General features: G+C 40.5%; 1 protein-coding gene across 1 annotated transcript in view; it reads right to left on the reverse strand.

Moving 5' to 3' along the window:
* Positions 1-825: 825 nt before the first annotated feature.
* Positions 826-23800, reverse strand: part of rasgrp4 (RAS guanyl releasing protein 4) — a 28449-nt gene continuing 5474 nt past the window's right edge. Inside the window, exons 2-17 of the mRNA XM_075472815.1 lie at positions 17404-17579; positions 14153-14264; positions 13873-13935; positions 13636-13767; positions 13410-13551; positions 12137-12310; positions 11936-12052; positions 8951-9226; positions 8176-8256; positions 7845-7949; positions 7606-7715; positions 6595-6745; positions 6471-6507; positions 2822-2953; positions 2544-2746; positions 826-1686 (exon numbers count right to left, since the gene is read on the reverse strand). Coding sequence (XP_075328930.1) covers positions 1576-1686; positions 2544-2746; positions 2822-2953; positions 6471-6507; positions 6595-6745; positions 7606-7715; positions 7845-7949; positions 8176-8256; positions 8951-9226; positions 11936-12052; positions 12137-12310; positions 13410-13551; positions 13636-13767; positions 13873-13935; positions 14153-14264; positions 17404-17579 — 2122 coding nt within the window. The 3' untranslated portion in view covers positions 826-1575. The remainder of the gene's footprint in view (positions 1687-2543; positions 2747-2821; positions 2954-6470; positions 6508-6594; positions 6746-7605; positions 7716-7844; positions 7950-8175; positions 8257-8950; positions 9227-11935; positions 12053-12136; positions 12311-13409; positions 13552-13635; positions 13768-13872; positions 13936-14152; positions 14265-17403; positions 17580-23800) is intronic.

Below are 23800 nucleotides of genomic sequence, written 5' to 3' on the forward strand. Positions count from 1 at the left end.
CATTTATGAACATCTTCTTACCCCCTGCTGCGTCCTGTGAGCAGAGTTCCAGCCTCGTTTTGGTGTTGATGAAGGTAGTCCGGCTAGTTGGCTGGGGTTTAAAAAATAAAGGGTCTTGCTTCTGAAAACAATATGCGTTCAACAGAGTAATACATTTGCACTGGAAAAAATGCCCCTCCAAAAATAAGTAAGAAAAACAACTAATACAAGACGTTTTTAGATAGATAAATACTTCATTCATCCCACTGCTTAAAATAAGCAAAAAAAACTGCCAATGGAACTAGTGAAAATCGGCTTATCAAGATTTCTTGAAATAAAATGTGATATTTGGGACTTTTGAGATAAAAGTGATCTTGAAATTAGCTTAAAAACCTCTTCAAAAGTAAAAAAAAAGCTTGTTTCATATGAAATCCGACTCAAAACAATTTGTTTTCAAGACTTTTTCATTTAACAAGATATTCCAGATGTATTGTCTGCAAACAAGTCCCTATATCTGGCTGAAATAGTACTTGTTAGGCAGTTTTGTCTAATTTTCCAGTGTGTATGACAAAATAGTTCTCCAGGAAAAAGTCAGACCTCACAATCGCTTGGCCCTATTTACTCTCCCTTCGTATCACTGCCTGCTGTCGCCTGCCGACAGCCACGCCTGTTACGGTGTTTGCTGCTCGGTCTGTACAGCGCAGTGATACGAAGGGAGAGAAAATAGGGCTAAGCGATTGTGAGGTCTGACTTTTTCCTGGAGAACGATTTTGTGATGCAAATGTATTACTCTGTTGAACGCATATTGTTTTCAGAAGCAAGACGCTTTATTTTTTAAACCCCAGCCAACTAGCCGGACTACTTTTGTCGACACCAAAACGAGGCTGGAACTCTGCTCACAGGACGCAGCAGGGGGTAAGAACATGTTCATAAATGATGTTGCTAATATGGGATGTCATACAGCTTCATGTCAAAAGAGGCGAACTATCCCTTTAATGGTGGTTGATTGTGGACAAATGCACCATATCAGATATTAAGGGCTTCAGTGGTAACGGTACCTGTGAGAGACTTATCTTACAGAATGTGTGCATCACTCAATCCTAAGCCAAATAAATAGCATTAATATGCATTTTAGTCTTAAAATTCATGATCAGAGTCGTCACATAGCTGCCAAAGTTCAACTGACCCAGAATTTCTTTGAGGTTAGCGTTCATTTCCTCTCCTGCGTTTCTAACGAATCCACATGATCAGGAATTCTGTGAAGATTTGTCATTAAAGGCTCTGTGGAGTTTGAGAAGAACTGTAGCACCAGAAATCAAAGGCACCGATTTAGAAACAATACGAGACGTTCATAAATTACAGAAGAGAAAAAAAATAAAATGTTTGAAGCCTAATATTCAAACTGGAAAGACTGACACAAAGAAATGAAATGAAACAAAAAAGACAATGTCACAACTATTGTTAAAACACAAAGGAGTCCGTTAAGGATGGGTGGTATTCCAGTGTGGAAGGATCTGTAAGTCTCATCAGTTCAACACCAGCTTTGACAGAGATGTGGAGGTGGCTGCGCGCTTGTCCGTGCGGGGGAACCAGCGCTCAGTCTGGCTCTCTGCTTTCGTCTTTGTGCAGATGCAGCTCCTCCATCTTCTCCTGAAGGAAGGAAACGGGCATGGAGCAGCCTCGGGCTCTGTGCGGCAGCGTGTTGGCCTACAACACAAACCGATGACAAGTTTATCAGCAAGAAAAATGTCCGCAAACGTATCCAAAAAAGTTCTTTAGTGAACAGTGACACTGGCTTGTTAAGGATTAAACCAACTGTCCGTACACAGAATGGTTGTTTTTGCAATTTGAAAGATAAAATGAAACCGAAATCCACTCTGGAAAAAATCAAAGCCTTACCATTTTTGCTTCTCAAAACAATATGCGTTCAAATGAGTAATACATTTGCATCACAAAATGGTTCTCCAGGAAAAAGTCAGACCTCACAATCGCTTGGCCCTATTTTCTCTCCCTTCATATCACTGCCTGCTGTGTAGATCTTTTGAATGGATATTGTTTTGAGAAGCAAAACGCTTTATTTTTTAAACCCCAGCCAACTAGCCGGACTACCTTCATCAACGCCAAAACGAGGCTGGAACTCTGCTCACAGGACGCAGCAGGGGGTAAGAAGATGTTCATAAATGATGTTGCTGATATGGGATGTCATACAGCTTCATGTCAAAAGAGGCGAACTATCCCTTTAAAGAATCTAAAAGCTCTCACTGTGTGGAAGCGATGTACTGGTTTATAATTATTCAGCTGCATTGTTCAAAGGCGTTTTGACCTAAAACTAGGACAAAAGGCCAGAGAAAGCCAAGAAATCCTTTAATCCCTTATGAAGACTTTTCAAGGGCGAAGAGTTTCCGGCACGACTTCACCTACTTTCAAGGTGCGCGAGGCAAAAAGAAAGGAGCTCAGACCTGCAGCAACACTCGCAGTATTTAGCTCAGCTTTGTTTTCCCAGCATGCTTCAGTTTGTGACCTTCCTGACGAAGGATGAGGAGTCAAATAAAAGCCGTTCTCACCCTTCTCTCTGGAGACGCGTGTACAACAGAGTTGAGGTAGTTTCCTCTTCTGTCCCTTTTCTCGGGCGTCCACACTCCAGGATCCGTCTGAGTGGAGCGATTCGACAGCGTCGCGTCGCCAGCGTTATTTTTCCAATCCGAAGGGCCCCTGTTTTGTTCCGTCTCGTTGCTCTGAGGGAAAACAAAGGACTCCTCTTCGGAACCTGACAGAGAACATCAGACATCAGTGCACTGAGATCACCCGAGCGCATTGTGTGGGTGATGGAGAAAGCACGTACTCCAGCTGTTGCCCTTGGCTCTGGAGATGGGGGCAGGGGTGCACGGGCAGGATCCAGATGTGTTTTTGTGTTTCTTCAGGCACTCCATCCCCACCAGATCTCTGCAGTGTTTGTGGCAGTTTATTCCACAGTCTAGGACAGAAAAAAAGTGGAGAATTTAACACACACTGGAAAAAATCAAAGTCTTACCAAGTATATTTGTCTCATTGAGTATCTTATTACACTTAATATAAGACACAACTGCCTAACAAGCACTATTTCAGCCAGATATAGGGACTAGTTTTAATACAATACATCTGGAATATCTTGTTAAGTGAAAAAGTCTTGAAAACAAATTGTTTTGAGTCATATATCATATGAAACAAGCTTTTTTTTTTTACATTTGAAGAGGTTTTTAAGCTAATTTCAAGATCACTTTTATCTCAAAAGTCCTAAATTTCACATCTTATTTCAAGAAATCTTGACAAGCCGATTTTCACTAGTTCCATTGGCAGATTTTATTTTGCTTATTTCAAGCAAAAACATCTTGTATTTGTTGTTTTTTTACTTATTTTTGGAGGGGCATTTTTTCCAGTGCAAGTTCTGCCCTCTTAAAGGTCAGTTTATTCAACCGACACAAGGAGGAGATTAAAAAAGATTGAGACAGTTTTTCAACCTCTGCCTTTTTCCACAAATAAAGAAGCCTGACACACGATACATGTTAGGGCCTCTTCAGATCTAGGCTAAAAACCTACTTATTTAGGATGGCTTTTAATACCCAGTAGTATGATGACACTTTTATCTTATTCTATCTTATTTGATTTTGTTGTATTTTATTGCTTTCACTGTTCTTTTATTGTTTTTATTTGTTTTTACTTCTTCTTCTCTTTATTTATCACCTGCTGTAAAGCACTTTGGTACACCGTAAGGATTGTCTGTAAAGGGCTCTATAAATAAAGTACATTTACATGTTTGTAAAGCTGAGGTTTTTACCTATCCGTTCGAGGTGGAAATCAGATTTAATCGGATTCTGAAGAGGCATGTCAGACTCTTATGTAAACCTTTAAACTCACACCTGACTAAGCTCAGTGTAAGTTTCTTTATTGCATACTTGTGAAAAAAGAAAGTACAGCATTTGTCAGTTTTTAAGATGAGGACATAAAGAAAATCCCCCCTGATCCAGCAGCTTCAGCAGCAGGGAGCTGAAGTAATGGTTTCCTGTGGGACGTCATCAGTCTCTCTCATGGCTGAGGAGAAATCTTGTTCCCACTCTTCTCTCCAGTGTTGCTTTCGGCTCATTGAGGTTTGCAGCTCTGGTTTCTGTACAGCTCTCTGAAGGTCCCACCACAGCATCTCAGGCAGGCTGAGCTCTGGACTCTGCTGCTGCTGTGTTTGGGATCACTTTGTGTCACACGACTGTCCTCCATAGACCTTTATAGCTCCACATTAGCCTGTACAAAAGCCTACTTTGGCATGATCTCCTCCGTCTTTCTGTATTCCCCAAAGGCTCCCTTCATCCTGTCCACCCAACACTTCTCCACTGCTCCTCCCTGTGCCGTCCTTGCTGCTTTTAATCTGTACAGCACTTTGATTTAAATGTGTTCTATAAATACAGTTGAGCTGAGTCGAATCCCTTCTGTTGTCTCCCTGCTGCCATTGTTCTCTGCAACATACTTATGATTATTTAGGGATACACTGGAAAAAATGCCCCTCCAAAAATAAGTAAAAAAACAACAAATAAAAGACGTTTTTGCTTGAAATAAGCAACAAAAATCTGCCAATGGAACTAGTGAAAATCGGCTTGTAAAGATTTCTTGAAATAAGATGTGATATTTAGGACTTTTGAGATAAAAGTGATCTTGAAATAAGCTTAAAAACCTCTTCAAATGTCAAAAAAAAAAACTTGTTTCATATGAAATATGACTCATAACAATTTGTTTTCAAGACTTTTTCACTTAACAAGATATTCAAGATGTATTGTATTAAAACAAGTCCCTATATCTGGCTGAAATAGGACTTGTTAGGCAGTTGTGTCTTACATTAGTGTAATGAGATATTTTGACTGAAATGAGACAGATATACTTGGTAAGACTTTTTCCAGTGTAGGTAAAGAGATAAAGACTGCACTTGGTTTGGCTTAGTTAATGGTCTTCACCATGAAACCAAAGCATACAACCCACACACGACGGTTCTGTGTAACAAAGCAAATCCAAAGATAACCACATCAGTACGGGTTTTGTTACAGTCGTGCATCAGTCACCAACAAACTGGGAGTAAAGCCTGATTTATGCTTCAGACGCAAAGCCTCTGACGCTCGGACGCAGAGCCTCTGCGAGCGTCAAAATCTTGACCACTCCCCCACGCAGAGGCTCTGCGCGCGTCCTCGTGCACCTCAAAAAAATCCTGACTACGCGACAGACGCACGCAGACCACCAACGGAAGTGCGCAGACAAAAGCGGCTGTGATTGGTCCTCGGTGTGCCTTTCCGGTTGTCTGTGTGGCTTCCTCCTTTGCATTTTCGCCAACTCCAATAAAAGAAGCTGTTCTTCTTCGATGTCGAGCAACTCCAGATCCATATCTTGCATACACTTTTTTTTTTTTTTTTTTTTGAAAAATAAACACTTCCGCCGCCGCCGCCAAAGTTCTCGTCACCGCCCACCGAAATTCTCGCGAGTTGCACTGCTGTGCGTAAAACAGGGCTTAGCAGGAAAAACGCTCACTCATTAGCTCATTTTCTCTCTGTCCCAGTCACCCTTAAACAACCTTAAATCTGACGATGATCCACAGTAACGAGGACAGAATTTGTAGAGCAACATGCAGATTCTTAGTTCTAATTAGGGCTGGGCAACGATTAAAATGTTTAATCTAATTAATCACATGATTTCCCTGATTAATCACGATTAATCGCATTTGTACGCAAAATCCAAAAGTGAATCCAAAAGTAGTGTATAGCTTTTAGCACTTAGCTTTATTTTAAATGTGCTGCCATATGAATGAAAGTGCCATAACATTTGTTGTGCAAACACACTTTTAACATCAGCATCTTTCTGTAGTTTTTATGTAGAAGCCTCGCTCCACTGTCTGTTTCCTTGAATGACTTGCTGCTATCAGTTGTGTGTTTTGCCTTTAAGTGATATTTTAGACTGGAACTACTACGCTGAGAAGACAATTCAACTTGGCAGAGTTTACAGATGACTTTGGTTCTGTCGACTCCGCCGTCTGGAAGAACTTTAAAATGAAAATGGCCGAGTAAAAGTTCCGTACCCTTCTCCATGTTTGGTGGATCCGCCGATTACTTTCTTTTCCTGTTCCACAGCAGACAGCAGCAGACTTTTACAAAATAAAAGCCTGTGAGCAACAGACTTTCACAATAATAAAATAAATAATAAAACAGGATGTCCGTGGCGCGCATTAACGCAGGTTTTTGTTTTAATTAAAAAATTAATTTTTAAAAAAACCTGCGTTGTGATAAAATTCATCAGCGTTAAATAATTAATGCGTTAACGCGATAATAACGAGTTAACTTGCACAGCCCTAGTTCCAATATAATTTTGGTCTCCAGTGGCCACTGAAATCTCTCTGAGGGTGTCGAACCTTCCTGTGATGAAGCTGAATACTCTTGAGAAATGATTACATCTGTGATTTTTTGGGGTTCATAGGGGTGCCTTACCTTTACAGTGGTATCCCTGTTTGATGACACCCCACAGCTAAAAGAGAGCAGACGTTATACATGTTAAGGTGCAGTTCGACTGAGCCTTGGTGTGAAACCAAAGACACGAACAGCCCATACTCACAAAGCCTCCGCATGTGTCGCAGAACGTGGGCCGCTTGTATGTGGTTTCATGGAAGTTATGCGCGTCATTGAAGTTGTAGCCCAGCTTGGCACATACGGACATTCCCCTCATGAAGTAAGAGGTGATTTCCTCACGGCTGATCTGCCCCTCCCTGAGCAGATGAGCAGAACACGTTCTGAGTTGAGGCTTTTGAGAAACTACTTCCTTTGATTTGCATCACGGTCTTGGTGAGAGGGCCTTTGTGTGGTGTTTGGGTATGGAAGTTTTTCTGTGCCATCAGAGTTTGAATACGAATTATTAATATTGCATTTTTACAGCATCAAAATCAGACTTTGAATTTGAAAAACCAACAGTGGAAAAAAAAAAAAAAATTCTAAAAACAAAAATTCAGTGGAAAAAAATTCAACTTCCAAAAATTCAGTGGAAAAAAAATTAAATTAAAAAAAAATTAACTTCCAAAAATTCAGTGAAAAAAAAAAATTCAACTTCCAAAAATTAATTTCTAAAAACAAAAATCAGTGGAAAAAAAATTCAGTGGAAAAAGAAAAAGACTCAACATCCGGGTAAACAGGGAGAATCAATCGATCCCTGTCTCAATTCATCCAACGGCAGCCAATCCAGTTACGCTCCATTGGACAGATCAGCCATGTCCACCAACGCGGGTGATGGTGCTTTCAGTGAGTGAGTTTACTTTATTTGCCATTTGTGTTAATAAAATTGTAAAATTACTCAATATCTATTGAGCTGATCTGTCCAATGGAGCGTAACTGGATTGGCTGCCGTTGGATGAATTGAGACAGGGATCGATTGATTCTCCCTGTTTACCCGGATGTTGAGTCTGGTTCTTTATCCACTGAATTTTTTTTCCACTGATTTTTGTTTTTAGAAATTAATTATTTTTTTTTACACTGTTGGTTTTTCAAATTCAAAGTCTGATTTTGATGCTGTAAAAATTCAATATTAGAAATATTAGAAATTCACAGAAAAACTTCCATATTTGGGCTTCCTCACCTGTCAGTTTCTTGAGTGCAGAAGGAGAAGGGGAAGTTGGCCACAATCTTCTCAAATTCCTCCAGTGAAATGTAGCCGTCCTGGTTCTGGTCGTAGTTCTTCATGATGGACTGCAGGGGGCGACAGAGCACGCAGAGTTTCAGCCGCACTCGGAGGGGAACACTGCCACAGTTCTGCTTTAGGCTGCCATATAATAAGGAAGTGAAAGACGAGAGGTTGTTGCAAAGTCACATACTCACATCCACCATCTGTTTTACATGTTTAGATATGGTATCGGGGTCCAGCCTGGGGGTGACCCCCGATCCCCACTCTGCCACCACGGGCGGTTTAACTGGAGTTACAGCCTGTGGACCGACAGATGCAGGACTGTGAGAAACAAGAAGAAAGAGCACACCCACCGCATAACACACTTCCCTAACGTACAGCACTTTGATGTGGCAGACTTTGATGAGTCTTTGCTTTTGTTTTGAAGGAGACATCACACCCACAGAGGGTCCACACACGTACACAGTCCTGTGCAAACAGGTTCATAAAGCAAGCCTTCACAAAGCTCATCTCAGCTCTACGCACCTGGAGTTTGGGGTTCCTGGGTTCCTTGGTGTACGAAAGTTCATATATCTCATCTTCAGTGTAGTACAAATCCAGAGAGAGCTGAAGCATTAAAGGGGACACATGATGGAAAAAGTCCTTTTTCTGTGCTTGACAGCATATATTTGGGTGTGTGAGGTTTAACAGAGGCGTGATTTAATGGTTGAAAGATTAGCTGTGTGTTTTTTTTTTTACATAATATCATTACACGTTATAGAAGATCTCAGGAAATTGTGTCAGCTTGTAAAAAGAGGACATCACACTGGAAAAAAATCAAAGTCTTACCAAGTATATTTGTCTAATTTCTAGTCAAAATATCTCATTACACTTAATATCAGACACAACTGCCTAACAAGTACCATTTCAGCCAGATATAGGAACTTGTTTGAAGACAATACATCTGGAATATCTTGTTAAATGAAAAAGTCTTGAAAACAAATTGTTTTGAGTCGGATTTCATATGAAACAAGCTTTTTTTTTTACATTTGAAGAAGTTTTTAAGCTAATTTCAAGATCACTTTTAACTCAAAAGTCCTAAATATCACATCTTATTTCAAGAAATCTTGACAAGCCGATTTTCACTAGTTCCATTGGCAGATTTTTTTGCTTATTTCAAGCAAAAACGTCTCGTATTTGTTGTTTTTTTACTTATTTTTGGAGGGGCATTTTTTCCAGTGCATGGTAACATGTTAAGAGCGTAATTCATTCTGCTTTTATCTGAATTCCTGAAAGTGGGCCGTTTGTTTCTGCGTCGTACCGTGAGGAGATGCAGGAGGTCTTTGTTGGCCTCGAACGGAGGCGTGCAGCTGTGGATGGCCAGCAGGTCGTTGATGTTGCTGCACAGGTGCTGCAGCTTGCTCAGGTTGATCTTTTCTTTATCGATGTAGTCCGGCAGCGCTTCGTTGAGCGAGATGAGATCCTTCAGGTGTACGCCCAGAATGGGGACCTTGAAGCCCTGGCACTCATTGTAAACCCTCCTGTAGTTGCTGAAGTTGCTGCGCGAGGAGAGCAGCTCTGTCATTTCACTCAGGGCCTGAAAGAGAATAAAGAGAAGGATAGAGAGAATCAAAAACATATTTTCTGTGTTTAACACAGTAAACAGTAAACATGGGTGAAATTAATCTAACCAGGGTTAGATTTTTTAGGGTCTGAATTATCCTGCTTTTTCTTAAAATGCTTAATTCACTCTTTACACTGGAAAAAATGCCCCTCCAAAATTAAGTAAAAAAACAACAAATACAAGACGTTTTTGCTTTTGAAGGCTCTTAACTCAAAAACTCAACAACCAGCAGTGGTGAGCGTCCCCCTGTTGTGTTTTTTGTAGGGCTGGGCAACGATTAAAAATGTTTAATCTAATTAATCACATGATTTCCCTGATTAATCACATTTGTACGCAAAATCCAAACATGAATCCAAAAGTAGTGTATAGCTTTTAGCATTTAGCTTTATTTTAAATGTGCTGCCATATAAATGAAAGTGCCATAACATTTGTTGTGCAAACACACTTTTAACATCAGCATCTTTCTGTAGTTTTTATGTAGAAGCCTCGCTCCACTGTCTGTTTCCTTGAATGACTTGCTGCTATCAGTTGTGTGTTTTGCCTTTAAGTGATATTTTAGACTGGAACTACTACGCTGAGAAGACAATTCAACTTGGCTGTAAGTGCAGGAGTTTTTTTTCTAATTTATTTTGAAATACGTGCTTTCATGTTGAAACAAGTAAAACAGGAAGTAGTGCCGGTTAGCTCCGTTAGCTTCACACAGAGACCGAGCAGCACCTGTAGCGGTGATGTTACCTGCTAATTTATCTTTATTTTATTACTCCATGCTTCGTGGTGTTTGCTGTAACTGTGTGAATGTGATGCATTCAACAGACTTTTACAATAATAAAACCTGCGTTAATGCGCCATAAAATATTTATCGGCGTTAAATAATTAACAAGTTAACGCGATAATAACGAGTTAACGCGCCCAGCCCTAGTTTTTGGGTAATGCCATAGTGCTGGTCTGGTTCCTCTTGAATCATGAACAACTATTGGTGCTTAACACACCAAAAGTACAAAGCGACAGATGTGCACCACTGCTCCAGATGTGTCCAACATCTGATTCTTGGCTCGGATCTCCTCCTGAACTGATCAAATTGGTCAATAACAGCAGAGTGAGGCAGCAGCTTCCTCTTTGTTTGAGGCACACCATTAGCTGATATTATGCACACGCATTACATGGCTGTGTAGCTCCGTAAAGGAAGAAAAGTGTCGACCATAAACAAGGTGTTTCAGGAAGTTTAAAAGCAGGGGGAACTTTAGGCATTGCAGCCCAATTATCTGCACAAAAAAACCAATAACTCAAAAGGAGAATGTACCACCTTTATCTTCTTTAAGAGCCCATTGATTTATTTGTCATTTGAGCCCCTCGTTCTCCATCAGGATTGCAGTGTCCAAATATGGATTGAGACCCAAGATTGTGTGTTTTTGGGGGATTTTTCATTCATTCATTTGGATAAACTTTAGGTTTGGATGCACAGCATACGTAAGCAATGTTATTCCTCGTTATGAGCCCAAGCAACTAAGAATAAAGAAGTCGTATCAGGACAAAGGCAAAGACACGACAAAGGGATCTCACATCCCTACAAATACTAGACACAAAAACAGAATTTTTCCTGTAATTAGGAAAAGTTACATTGGTTTCTGGGACCGACACAGACACCACTGGGTCTGCTATTGTCATAGCCATAATCAAACTGAATATCATATATTACCCAGCAAGTACAGCAGGTTTGACTGATGTGATGTCTAAACATCTGGGCGAGCATTCATACAACCAAACAGAAAAGTTCTGCAGAGGTTTTTAGACAGTTGGAGAATGTTCAGGGAATCAAAACTAAAAACTTAAAGTATATTTTTGTTAGAGAGACTTTCCTGGTGAATTGTATAACAACCAAAAAAATAATGAGGCTGCAGGAATGTTGATGTAACCAAACTGGAATGTTCTGAGAAGGACTCCCAAAGGTTTCCATTTTGTGGAAGTTCGGAGAACGTTAGAGGAACTGACCTGAAAGACTTTCCTGATGAAACCAAGTGACAACAGAGAACAAACTTTCCAGGAATGTTAAATGAACCTGAAATGTTCCAGGAACAGAAATGTGTCCGCTGGTTATTAACGGACCTGTAGATGTCACAGAATCTGGACTAAGAAAGCTGAATTACTGTAAGACACTGAAACCAAAAGTTCAGAAAGAAGAACGATTCAAGGAAGTCGTTGAATCCTCACAGCTTTGTGGTCGAACAGAGAGGTTACGTGTAACATTTCACTGGAAAAAAATGCCCCTCCAAAAATAAGTAAGAAAAACAACAAATAAAAGACGTTTTTGCTTGAAATAAGCAAAAAAATCTGCCAATGGAACTAGTGAAAATCGGCTTGTCAAGATTTCTTGAAATAAAATGTGATATTTAGGACTTTTGAGATAAAAGTGATCTTGAAATTAACTTAAAAACCTCTTCAAATGTCAAAAAAAAAGCTTGTTTCATATGAAATCCGACTCAAAACAATTTGTTTTCAAGACTTTTTCACTTAACAAGATATTCCAGATATATTGTATTCAAACAAGTCCCTATATCTGGCTGAAATGGTACTTGTTAGGCAGTTGTGTCTTATATTAAGTGTAATGAGATATTTTGACGAGAAATGAGACAAATATACTTGGTAAGACTTTGATTTTTTCCAGTGTAGATATTTTAATGTTACCTTAGTGATGTCAGGAGGCAGCAGGTTTGACGTGTCTTTGAGGCGAGAGATCGAGCTGTGACAGAGGCCTCCGGTTACTGCCATTAGAGTGTTAAAGTTTTGCAGAACTCTCAGTTTCTACAGAAGAAATGACAAACAGGTTCAGCTCCAGCCACCCAGACAGAGTCCCCTCTTTGCCTCTGGGCCAGATGTCAGGCATACCTGAGCCACATGGATGAACTTGGTGAAGACCTGGGCTCTCTGCTGGGCTGTGTGTCTGCTGAGGATCATCAGCTGGACCCACTGGGACACTCCGTTACACATCATGACCGACCGCTCCAGGGCGGGGTTGTCTCTCACCGAACCTCGCACCACATAGCTGTGGTAGTCCAAGTACTGGCAGTTTGGATAAGACACGGGAAACGAGTAAGACTGAGAACCTTACACAGAATTTAACTCACAATTTAATGCGAAAAAGATGTAAAAAAAACCAAACAAATACATGTCCAGCACAAGTCAGTGTACTTCAGAATAAGTCAAAGGGAAATGGTTTTATGTCTCACAAACTTTGAGTGCTGCTATAATGCACCGAATTAAAGTAAAAGACCTTTTTTTTTTTATTTCACTACTTTGTTATTAGGCAAACTTATGATCAGTCTAGATTTTAATTCATATATTTATACGTTTTCACTGGGATGCTCTATTCCAAATCTCATGTTCTTCTCCCCTAAAAGTGTTTGTGCAGTACTGAACAAAAGCACTAAACGCTTCTGCAAATATTTTTTAAAAAATGGCTAAAACCTGTCCATCATTTTAACCTCTGAATGAATCTGCATCTTTCTCCATGATGCCCTTAATGAAAACATACTTTTGCATTCGTTCTTACAGACCTCAGATCTGCGAGTCAACATGATGAAGCCTGATTAAAGAGATATTCACTCCTACATAGACTACAATAGAATAGAAATAGAATAGAAAAATCCTTTATTCATCCCCCAATGGGGGAAATTCAAATTAGTCAAGTAGCTTAAATTTTTTTTCATATTTACAATGATTGTATATTAACAACAACAATAATAATACCAATTAAATAATAAAACAAACTAATAAATAATAATACTAATAATAAACTAATAAAAATACTACTACTAACTAATAATACTAGTAATAATAATAAATGACTAAATAAATAATAATTTTAAAAAAATCAATCAATTTGAGAACAACATGTCAGCAGTCACTGTTAAAATGGAGGATGAGCCAGAGGTAGAGGTGAGGATACCGCAGGTGAGGATACCGAGGATACAGCAGCACTAACATTCTTCAGATGAGAAAATGTGGTGTCAAAGTAAAATCTATAATACAGAATTCCTCCCTGCTTCTCCAAACTGAGGACTGCTCTCCACTGTAAGTAATAACCTGACTGCTCATCAGTGCTTTGAACATCCCCTGTTAAAATATATGGAAGCAGTGAGAAGCTGCAGCCTGGACTTACTGAAACATTACAGAAATTCTTAAACTCCAGGTAGCTGAGATGCTCAGCCATCTCATCCGGCTCCATGTGGTCGAAGATCAAAGACACCTTCCTCTTCTTCACAGAGGGTGAAGGTGCTTGGGACACGTTCACCTGAGGGCTTCTGGGTAAAGAAAGGACAGAAATAGGAAGTAGAATAGGGGCTTGTTCTATTTATGGAAAAAGGTGTTTAAGTTGTGTGACTCACAGGCAGGAAGTGTCGATGAGCTGCGAGTGCGTCTTTTCTCCATCGAGCCGGACGAGCGCCCACAGGTCCCCCATGGTCTGTTCGAGCAGGGGGTCCGCCTCAAATACCGCCGGGAACTGACTGATCCACAGCCTTGCCCAGTAGCAAAAACAGAAAACATGTTTACTGCTCGCAGATAAAGCGGGATAACCAGTCCTGCCGCTCTCCAGCTCAGAGGCGCCCGGTGTCCTGACTCACCTGACGAAGCTGCAGACCTGCGTCCGCCTGGGTTCCCTTTTGTCGGAAGGACAGTCCTTATACGTGAGAAAAAGAGTCAAGGATCCAAACCCACTGTGCACGTATGACACAACGCTGTGCTTAACGCCAGCAGGGATATGTACACATTTACAATCTGCTTTGCAGGAGTGCAACACAAAGCGAGGCCTGTTTGCTGATCTGATTAATGGACCTGAACATGTGACTGGGAGCAGCGTACTGGTGGGGCCGGTGTACCACACGGAGCAACGTTAGAGGATATAAGATGAGAAGCTTCTGGGCAAACATCTGAGACGACACCACCCAGCTGTGCATCATCAGGGTCATGTGGACCAACTGGGAGCCTCTGGGGCTGGAAATCTTTCCCTCCGAATCTGCAAGCAAAACACAGCAGCACGTTTACACAAGTAGGATTAAAGGGATAGTTCGCCTCTTTTGACATGAAGCTGTATGACATCCCATATTAGCAACATCATTTATGAACATCTTCTTACCCCCTGCTGCGTCCTGTGAGCAGAGTTCCAGCCTCGTTTTGGTGTTGGTGAAGGTAGTCCGGCTAGTTGGCTGGGGTTTAAAAAATAAAGCGTTTTGCTTCTCAAAACAATATGCGTTCAACAGAGTAATACATTTGCATCACAAAATCGTTCTCCAGGAAAAAGTCAGACCTCACAATAGCTTGGCCCTATCCCTGCGTGCTGTGTACACCGTGCAGACCGAAGTGCAGACCGAGCAGCAAACACCATAACAGGCGCGGCTGTCGGCAGGCGGCAGCAGGCAGTGATATGAAGGGAGAGAAAATAGACCCAAGCGATTGTGAGGTCTGACTTTTTCCTGGAGAACGATTTTGTGATGCAAATGTATTACTCTTTTGAACGCATATTGTTTTCAGAAGCAAAGCGCTTTATTTTTTAAACCCCAGCCAACTAGCCGGACTACCTTCATCAACTCCAAAACGAGGCTGGAACTCTGCTCACAGGACGCAGCAGGGGGTAAGAAGATGTTCATAAATGATGTTGCTAATATGGGATGTCATACAGCTTCATGTCAAAAGAGGCGAACTATCCCTTTAACCTGGTTACACACGAGAAAACCTATGAGACGGACCAAGGCTCAGCTGCCAGTCAGCAATGCTTTCAGTTCACCTCGGTGCAGAACAGGTGTCTTCTTGACTTTTGTCCACTTTATGGGAGGAATTAATGAAAGGGGTTTTAATTGCTCATACCCACACATAGGAAGCTGCTGCTACCCATCTAAATGAGTTATTTTAAGTTATTTATGCTCATAGAGAGCTTTTGGTTTAGATGAATAAACAGTCCTGTGAAAGAAAGTACACTGAATTTCAACAGCAAGTCTCTGTATCAGAAAACTCCATCCATCCATTTTCTATAACTGCTTAATACATTGGGATTTTGTTTTTAGAGACACCAGTTAACCTAACATGCATGTTTTTGGACAGTGGGAGGAAGCTGGAGAGAACGCACCCATGCATGTGGAGAACATGCAGACTCCACACAGAAAGAACCAGCCAGGAGTTGAACCTGGAACCTTCTCGCTGTGAGGCGACGGTGCTAACCACCACACCACCCTGCAGCCCAATCAGAACATTATTTTTTAAAAATCATCTGGTGTTTACGAGGTCTTAAAATGTGGTAAATACAACCTTCAATGAACACCACAACATATAACGCTGTGTCATTATCTATTGAGACAAAACTGAGACAAAACGCAGAATCAGTGTGTGAGAAACTAAGTGAACCCCTGATCCAGCAGCTGGTAGCAGCAGTGAGTGAGAAACTAAGTGAACCCCTGATCCAGCAGCTGGTTTCCTGTGGGACGTTCTCAGTCTCTCTCCTGGTTGAGGAGGAATCTTGTTCCCACTCTTCTCTCCAGCGCTGCTTCAGCTCATTGAGGTTTGCAGCTCTGGTTTCTGCAGCTCTCTGAAGGTCCCACCACAGCATCTCAGTCAGGCTGAGCTCTGGACTCTGACTGGACCGTTGCAACACCTCGATTCTTCTCTTCTTCACACATTCTGCTGTAGATCTGCTGCTGTGTTTGGGATCTTTGTCCTGTTGATGAGCCAGTTTCAGCCCAGCTTTGACTCACATTAGACTCTAGAACACTTTGGTATCCAGAGGAGTTCATGGTGGACTCAGTGACTGCGAGGAGCCCAGGTCCTGTGGCTGTAGAACCAGCCCACATCATCAGCCCTCCACCACCGTGCTTGACAGTTGGTGTGAGGTGTTTGTGCTGATATGCTGTGTTTGGTTTCCTCCAAACGTGCTGCTGTGCATAATGAGCAAACATCTCCACTTTGGTCTGCTCTGTCCAAAGGACATTGTTCCAGAAGTCTTGTGGTTTGTTCAGATGCAGCTTTGCAAACCTAAGCTGTGCTGCCATGTTCTTTTTAGAGAGAAGAGGCTTTCTCCTGCAGCCCTTCCACACAAGCCACACCTGTTCAGTCTGTTTCTAACTGTGCTGTCATGACCTTTAACCTTTAACATGCTGACCGAGGCCTGCAGAGTTTGAGATGTAGCTCTTGGGTTTCTGACCTTGGGGTGACCTTTAACCTTTAACATGCTAACTGAGGCCTGCGGAGTCTGAGATGTAGCTCTTGGGTTTCTGACCTTGGGGTGACCTTTAACCTTTAACATGCTAACTGAGGCCTGCGGAGTCTGAGATGTAGCTCTTGGGTTTCTGACCTTGGGGTGACCTTGCTGGGACGTCCACTCCTGGGAAGATTGACAGCTGTCCTGAATGTGTTCAGAATAATCTTTCTCTCTGTAGAACGATGGACTCCAGATAGTTTGGAAACGGCCTTATAACCCTTCCCAGGTTGATGGGCAGCAACAGCTGCTTCTCTGAGATCGTTGCTGATGTCTTTCCTCCTTGGCATCGTGTTAACACACCTGAACTTACAGAACTTCTGCTTTTACAGAGCTGCTCACACTGACTGATGATCAGTTAATCAGAGCATTGATCAGCTGCACCTGGCTGCTGCTTACCCTCTTTATTTCTATCTAAGCAGTAATGATTTAATTAGTTTCATTAATTAGTTTAATAACTAATGACAACATGTTTAGTTTTTCATCTGAGGTTGTATTTACCTCATTTAAAGACATATTAAGAGACCAGCGTGTAATTTCTTTTGCAACATTGGTCTACTTAGTGATACACTGACATGGAAATCAGCAAATCTAACATAAACTAAATTTGTTCTACATTAAACTGCGTCCAAATAATGTTCATTTGTTTTTTTATTTGAAAGAACTAATGATTAGAAAGAATGAGATTGCAAAAAAAGAGGCAGAGAGGAAGGAGGTTTGCATCCTGGCTGGCTGGTTTTTCTGCAGCTCAGCAGAACAAAGCTTGATTGTGTGAGATGGGCCTTTATCCGTCTCACTCCCTGGCTTCCCTCCTCACTTTCTCTCATCCCTCGATTATATAACCTTGGAAGAATAAAATCACGTGACAAACTTTGGGAACACATGCGTATACGTAGAGACGGGGACAAACCAAAGCTGTTCAGACAGCGCTGTATGAGCTCATCCAGGCTGGCAGCGCTGGCGCTGGGAGCCGAGCTGGGGCTCTGCAGGGCCCTGCTGATGTCCTGAGGACAGGGACATGTGTTTCTCCTCCGCTGGACCAGCTTCCTGCTCTTCAGCACACCAGGAGTCTCCGCATTCGGCTTCCTGCGAGAAACAGAGAAACAGACAGAGGCGGAAAGCACAAGTTGCTTCGAAATAAGTAGAGCAATGTGTGGTGAGATAGTGCAGGTCAGCATCTGAGGAAACGCAGCTCCCCACATCAGATAAAGTGTTACAGCTCTGCAGCTGTAACACTTTATCTGAGCCGGCATGCAGAAGCAGGGAAACTGCGAACATGCAGCTACTCGGTGTTCTTTTCACACAAACAGAGCAATCATTTTCATGCACTGGAAAAAATGCCCCTCCAAAAATAAGTAAGAGAAACAATAAATAAAAGATGTTTTTGCTTGAAATAAGCAAATAAATCTGCCAATGGAACTAGTGAAAATCGGCTTGTCGAGATTTCTTGAAATAAGATGTGATATTTAGGACTTTTGAGATAAAAGTGATCTTGAAATTAGCTTAAAAACCTCTTCAAATGAAAAAAAAAAGCTTGTTTCATGTGAAATATGACTCAAAACAAGATGTTTTCAAGATGTGTTTTATTAAAACAAGTCCCTATATCTGGCTGAAATGGTACTTGTTAGGCAGTTGTGTCTTATATCAAGTGTAATGAGATGCTCAATGAGACAAATATACTTGGTAAGATTTAGATTTTTTCCAGTGTGATTGTTGTTACTTATCCAATCCAATCAAATTTTATTTATAAAGCACTTTACAACAACCTCAGTTGACAAAGTGCTAAATAGAAATAGATAAAAACTAATAATAATAATAAATAATGAATAATAAAACAATAATAAAAAATAATAGAAAAATAAAAACAAAAAATTAAGAGAATAAAAATACAAGAATAAATTAAACGACATACAACAGTTATATAATTTAAAAAAATAATAATTATACATTCAACATCTCCCATCGTGTCAAAAGCCAAGAAGAAGAGATGTGTTTTAAGATGGGATAAAGTTAGGTTCGGATCACAGGTTAAGATGCAGTTAAGCTGTAGTTTCACTCTTTTAACTGGAAAGTTGTGATGCTTTTTTGAAGTGCATTTTTCCTTTGGGACTTTCAGTTTTACAATATATTGTGTTCAACTTCTTTTACTATAACCATAACGAGTGTAGAGAGGATATAATAATGGCTGATTCAGTGCATGGTACCTAAATCTCATGGTTTCTCACACCCCACAGTGCAGTAGGGCTGTCAACATAAAAATCCAGTCAGAACAAATGTAACGTGCCATTCATTGATGCAGCTAATGAGTTGTGCAAACTTTCACCAAATGGAGACATTTTTAAATCCAGGTTAAAAACATTTCTTTTCTCATGTGTCTATGCATGAAATCTGCACGATATCTTTGAACTTATCTGGACTGTTGCTCGTTTTTAAATTAATTTAAATGATTTTATGTTTCTCTTTATATTCTTTTATGTATTTTTAATGCTTCTCACACTCCCTGCTGCAATGCTTTTATTTTATGTGAAGCACTTTGAATTGTTTTGTACATGAAATGTGCTACAAATAAATTTGATTTGATTAAAGCACCGACACACTAAAAGTTTCATTACCGTTCAAACTTTGAGGGAAAAGTGAAGAAGCTGGACTAATAATGCCCTTTCAAATACCCTTTTTTTTGTGTTTTACGATTAGATTTATGCTTCCTCTTCAGATCACAGGCAAAGTTGAGCAACTTCTGACTGGATTTCACAATAACCCTTCTTTCTTTCTCTTTTTACATTCATCTAAGGTGGTGTCTTCTCTTCAGTTTTGGGAAAGAGTATAAGTCACAGTCCCACATTTTGAATGAGAATGGTCAAACTGAACATTAAACGTCTTTTGAAAGATGATAAAAACTTAAATTGTTGCCGCTAACTGCTTGAAATGTTGTCTTCATTCACCCATACAAATGGTGAGTGTTTCGTAATGACAGAAAACTGTCGGACTTCCAAACTGCAGCTATTGTGATGTCATTACCAGGAAACGCTGCGAGTTCAGAGAACTCAGATAAGTCCCCTTTATGACCAGACCTACATCCCCTTCTCTTAACCTGTGCGTTTGTGCGCAGCTCATTTCCCCGGCTCGCACTTTCAGCTCAGACACGCACACGTTCAGCATGTAGCTCAGCCACACACGCGTGGCCACACCTCCAGCCACGCAAAAAGATTAGGTTTGCTTTATGTAAAACACACGAGAGGCGTCATGTCACCCAGAACACAGGGTGACATTCACTGATCTATTTATACCACCAGCCGCCCGTATGTGCGGCTCCATGCAGTTACAACAGCTCTGTGAGCCGGTGGTGAGCCGGCTCTCTGCATCATGGTCTGCAGGCGGACGCTTTTCAAATCCACCTCACCTCTTCCTCATTGTCTTCGCCTCATTACTCTGTCTTTTGATTTCAAAACACTCAACAGTACAGCACGCACCGCTGTGATTTATGGGTAAACCTGATCATTCCCATGCAGCTTATACTGGAAAAAATCTAAATCTTACCAAGTATATTTGTCTCATTGCAATTAATATAAGACACAACTGCCTAACAAGTATCATTTCAGCCAGATATAGGGACTTGTTTTAATACATCTTGAATATCTTTTTAAATAAAAAAGTCTTGAAAGCAAATTGTTTTGAGTCATATTTCCCTTGAAGAGGTTTTTAAGCTAATTTCAAGATCACTTTTATCTCAAAAGTCCTAAATATCACATCTTATTTCAAGAAATCTTGACAAGCCGATTTTCACTAGTTCCATTGGCAGATATTTTGCTTATTTCAACCAAAAACGTCTGTATTTGTTGTTTTTTTACTTATTTTTGGAGGGGCATTTTTTCCAGTGTAGTAATGGAAACCAAAGAAGAACACAATTGAGCTGCTTGTGCTTGTTTCAATGATACCTCAGACACTTATCAGACTGCTCCAACACTTCCACATGCTCTGTGATGTCTGTTCTTTAAAGCCATAATGTGTAATATTTCACGTTGTCTATTAACAAATTTGAGTCTTATCATTCACAAGTATTACCTCAATCGTTATTAATTACCTCCATCACAAAAGTGCAGTGTTCTTATATTCTTTATATTCAGCATACGAATGTACATAAGAGTGTTACACCCCAATGAATGTCTCCATGTTGCTCCGCCATTTTAAAACTACATGTCATCAGCTTCGCATTTTCCGTTTCCACATTGGAAACGGAAAATGCGAAGCTGATGACATGTCCTTCTACAAATCCCGTAGTTTTAAAATGGCGGAGCGACATGGAGACATTCATTGTTCGTAAAATATTACACATTATAGCTTTAAGACAACTTGTTGTGTTTTCCACATTCTGCACCTCTCAGTCAGTAATTTGCTTCTCAGACTGTTCACCCAGGCTTTTTGGCTGCAGTCCAGAGAGGATATTTCATCATTTCATAATTTGAAACCGAGTTACGTAAATCCTCCTTTTTAAATTTGTACCCGTCAACATGTTTTTATTGTCTAATTCAATAGCTAGCTCCTCACTTTCCCTTATCTCTCACTTATATAACCTTGCTGTGTTGAGGAGGAAAGACACAAAACAAACTTTGGGGAACACGTGAATATGTGTTGGGACAAAAACTGACCAGAGCAGTTTAGTCGGCGCTGCATGAGCTCACCTGGCTCTGCAGGGCCCCGCTGATGTTCTGCAGACTGGGACGTGTTGCTGTTCTACTGCACCAACCTCCCTGGGTCACACCTTCTTTTTTCATTCACTCGGGAAGCAATTCTGAAGCAATCTTTTGAAAAGCGACCAACAGTAAATGTGACACATTTACAGGCTGCATAGTGTCACCAGAGGGCTGCTACACTGGAAAAAATGCCCCTCCAAAAATAAGTAAAAAAACAACAAATACAAGACGTTTTTGCTTGAAATAAGCAAAAAAATCTGCCAATGGAACTAGTGAAAATCAGCTTGTCAAGATTTCTTGAAATAAAATGTGATATTTAGTACTTTTGAGATAAAAGTGATCTTGAAATTAGCTTAAAAACCTCTTCAAATGAAAAAAAAAGCTTGTTTCATGTTAAATATGACTCAAAAGAAGATATTTTCAAGACTTTTTCACTAAACAAGATATTCCAGATGTATTGTATTAAAACAAGTCCCTATATCTGGCTGAAATAGTACTTGTTAGGCAGTTGTGTCTTATATTAAGTGTAATGAGATATTTTGACTAGAAATGTCTCAAGTAATTTTTTCTTGGGCAAGTCAAGTCAAGTTACCTTATTATTGCAAATACCTGCAGAATCTGATCTTAATAAAGTGAAAAGACAAAGATATAAGTAGCTGTCAGTAAACATCATTGGCCAATGTGTCCAACCTGTCCACCCTGTATCATATCAAGCTAATGTTAGCTAACTACCGACTAGGCTAACAGGATAATATTAGCTAATTTGACAAGCACTGACTGGTCAGAATGGATCTTCAAATGACGAACAAAGTTCGAAGTTATGCTAGATGCTTAACACTCAAGTCATTCAAGTCATCGTGTCTCAAGTCAAGTCAAGTGCCGAGTCTTTAACTTCCAAGTCCGAGTCGAGTCTCAAGTCTTTTATTTTTTGTCAAGTCAAGTCACAAGTCATCAAAACAGCGACTCGAGTCGACTTGAGTCCAAGTCACAGTGACTTGAGTCCCCATCTCTGGTAATTCGTCATTAATGGTCCCATCACAGAGGTAGAAGTAACCCCTGCCAGGTGTAGTGATGCAGCCTCATGCCAACATCAAGAGTTTTGATTCATCAGACTTTAAAAGAGCTTCTTAAATGGTTCTATGTTACCACGGAAACAATGCTCAACATTTGTAGATACATTAAAAAACTGCTTTAACTGACACCGACGTTTCTACTTTTCCTCCCCGCAGGGAGTCATGACCCCGGAGCTGAATCTCGCTGATCTGTGGCTCCTGGCTCAACCAACAACAGACAAACCCTGCCCAGTGTTTGTTTTGATGTCCCAGACAGCTGACGGCCACCTTACCAGCAGTTTGCTCAAATGGAATTGTTGAATTTTCTTTTGTTGTGTGGCTTTTTGGCTTTTTTTTTGCTGTGAATCGGCACATTCCTGTTGAACTATTATGAATATTTACTTCTGGATGTTTTAAAATCTCAGGGATCCGCTTTTTATGCACAATCACATGAGTGACATTTGGAATTTGTGACTTTTAGAAATAGTCTAACCGATCGATTTCGACATTTGATCTGATGTTTTTGCACTCTTTTCATTTAGATATGCAGCTGAAAGGGTTTGCAGTAAATTGCATTCTGCTTTTACTTTCATTTTACGCTGCATGGAAACTTTTTTTATTTTTGAGTCATCTTATTTTACTCCATCGTGTTAATTTCATAGTAAAATTGCAGTAAAATTAGGTCTAAATGGCAGTGTAATGCACTCCAGTGTAATATTTGTTAATGTGATATTAAGACGCATAACTATTTGACTTTAAAGCCTATTGAATTACATTATTACACAGGGCTAATGTCACCTTGACCACATCTCCAGGTGGGGAGAGACACACAGTGGTTTAATGTAGATCTACATAACCTTGATAGCCTACCGACTACATATTAAACTATTTAACTGGACTATAACAGGGTTTCTTATCACCTCTGTGCTGCTGAAGCTTCTGAACAGCAACAACTACTTAAAGGTCGGGTAAGAGATCCTGGATTTTGAGTCCAGCGAAGCTGCATTTTGAAAATACACAGGTAAAAAGTCCCAACCCTGTTCTTCACTTTCCCCCCGAAGCCACGCCTCTAGAGTACATGAACGCGCACGAGCACGAAGGTGCACGAGCGCTGTTCTGACAGCAAGCATCGATCGTTGCCGTATTTAGTATTTAGTATATGCTAACTATACGTTTAATAATGCTAGGTGCTAGCCAAGCTGGCTCTAGTTTAGCTTCCTGCCACACGTAATTCGTTCACGGAGCAGGGTACGCGCACAGGGGGGGGGGGAGGGGGAGGGAGGAGCAGATTGCAGTTTGATAGACGCATCAGAATCCAATCATCGTTAACGGTCCGTTCAGTATGATTGGATACTGTTTTTCCTAGATTGTACGTTCTAGAGGCCACTAAAACTTTTCATATTTGTGTCAAAACTTTTAATTAATTGGTTGCAATGAGGGTGTGAAGAGTATTTCAAGCAATTTGTAAAATAATGCTCCAGAAAAAGATCCCCTACCCAACCTTTAAGATGAAACTAAAATATTTGAGATCAACAATGTTTGTGACCGTGTTTGTGTCTTGACA

This window comes from Odontesthes bonariensis, chromosome 9 (genome assembly GCF_027942865.1).
Source record: "Odontesthes bonariensis isolate fOdoBon6 chromosome 9, fOdoBon6.hap1, whole genome shotgun sequence".
Classification (NCBI taxonomy): domain Eukaryota; kingdom Metazoa; phylum Chordata; class Actinopteri; order Atheriniformes; family Atherinopsidae; genus Odontesthes; species Odontesthes bonariensis.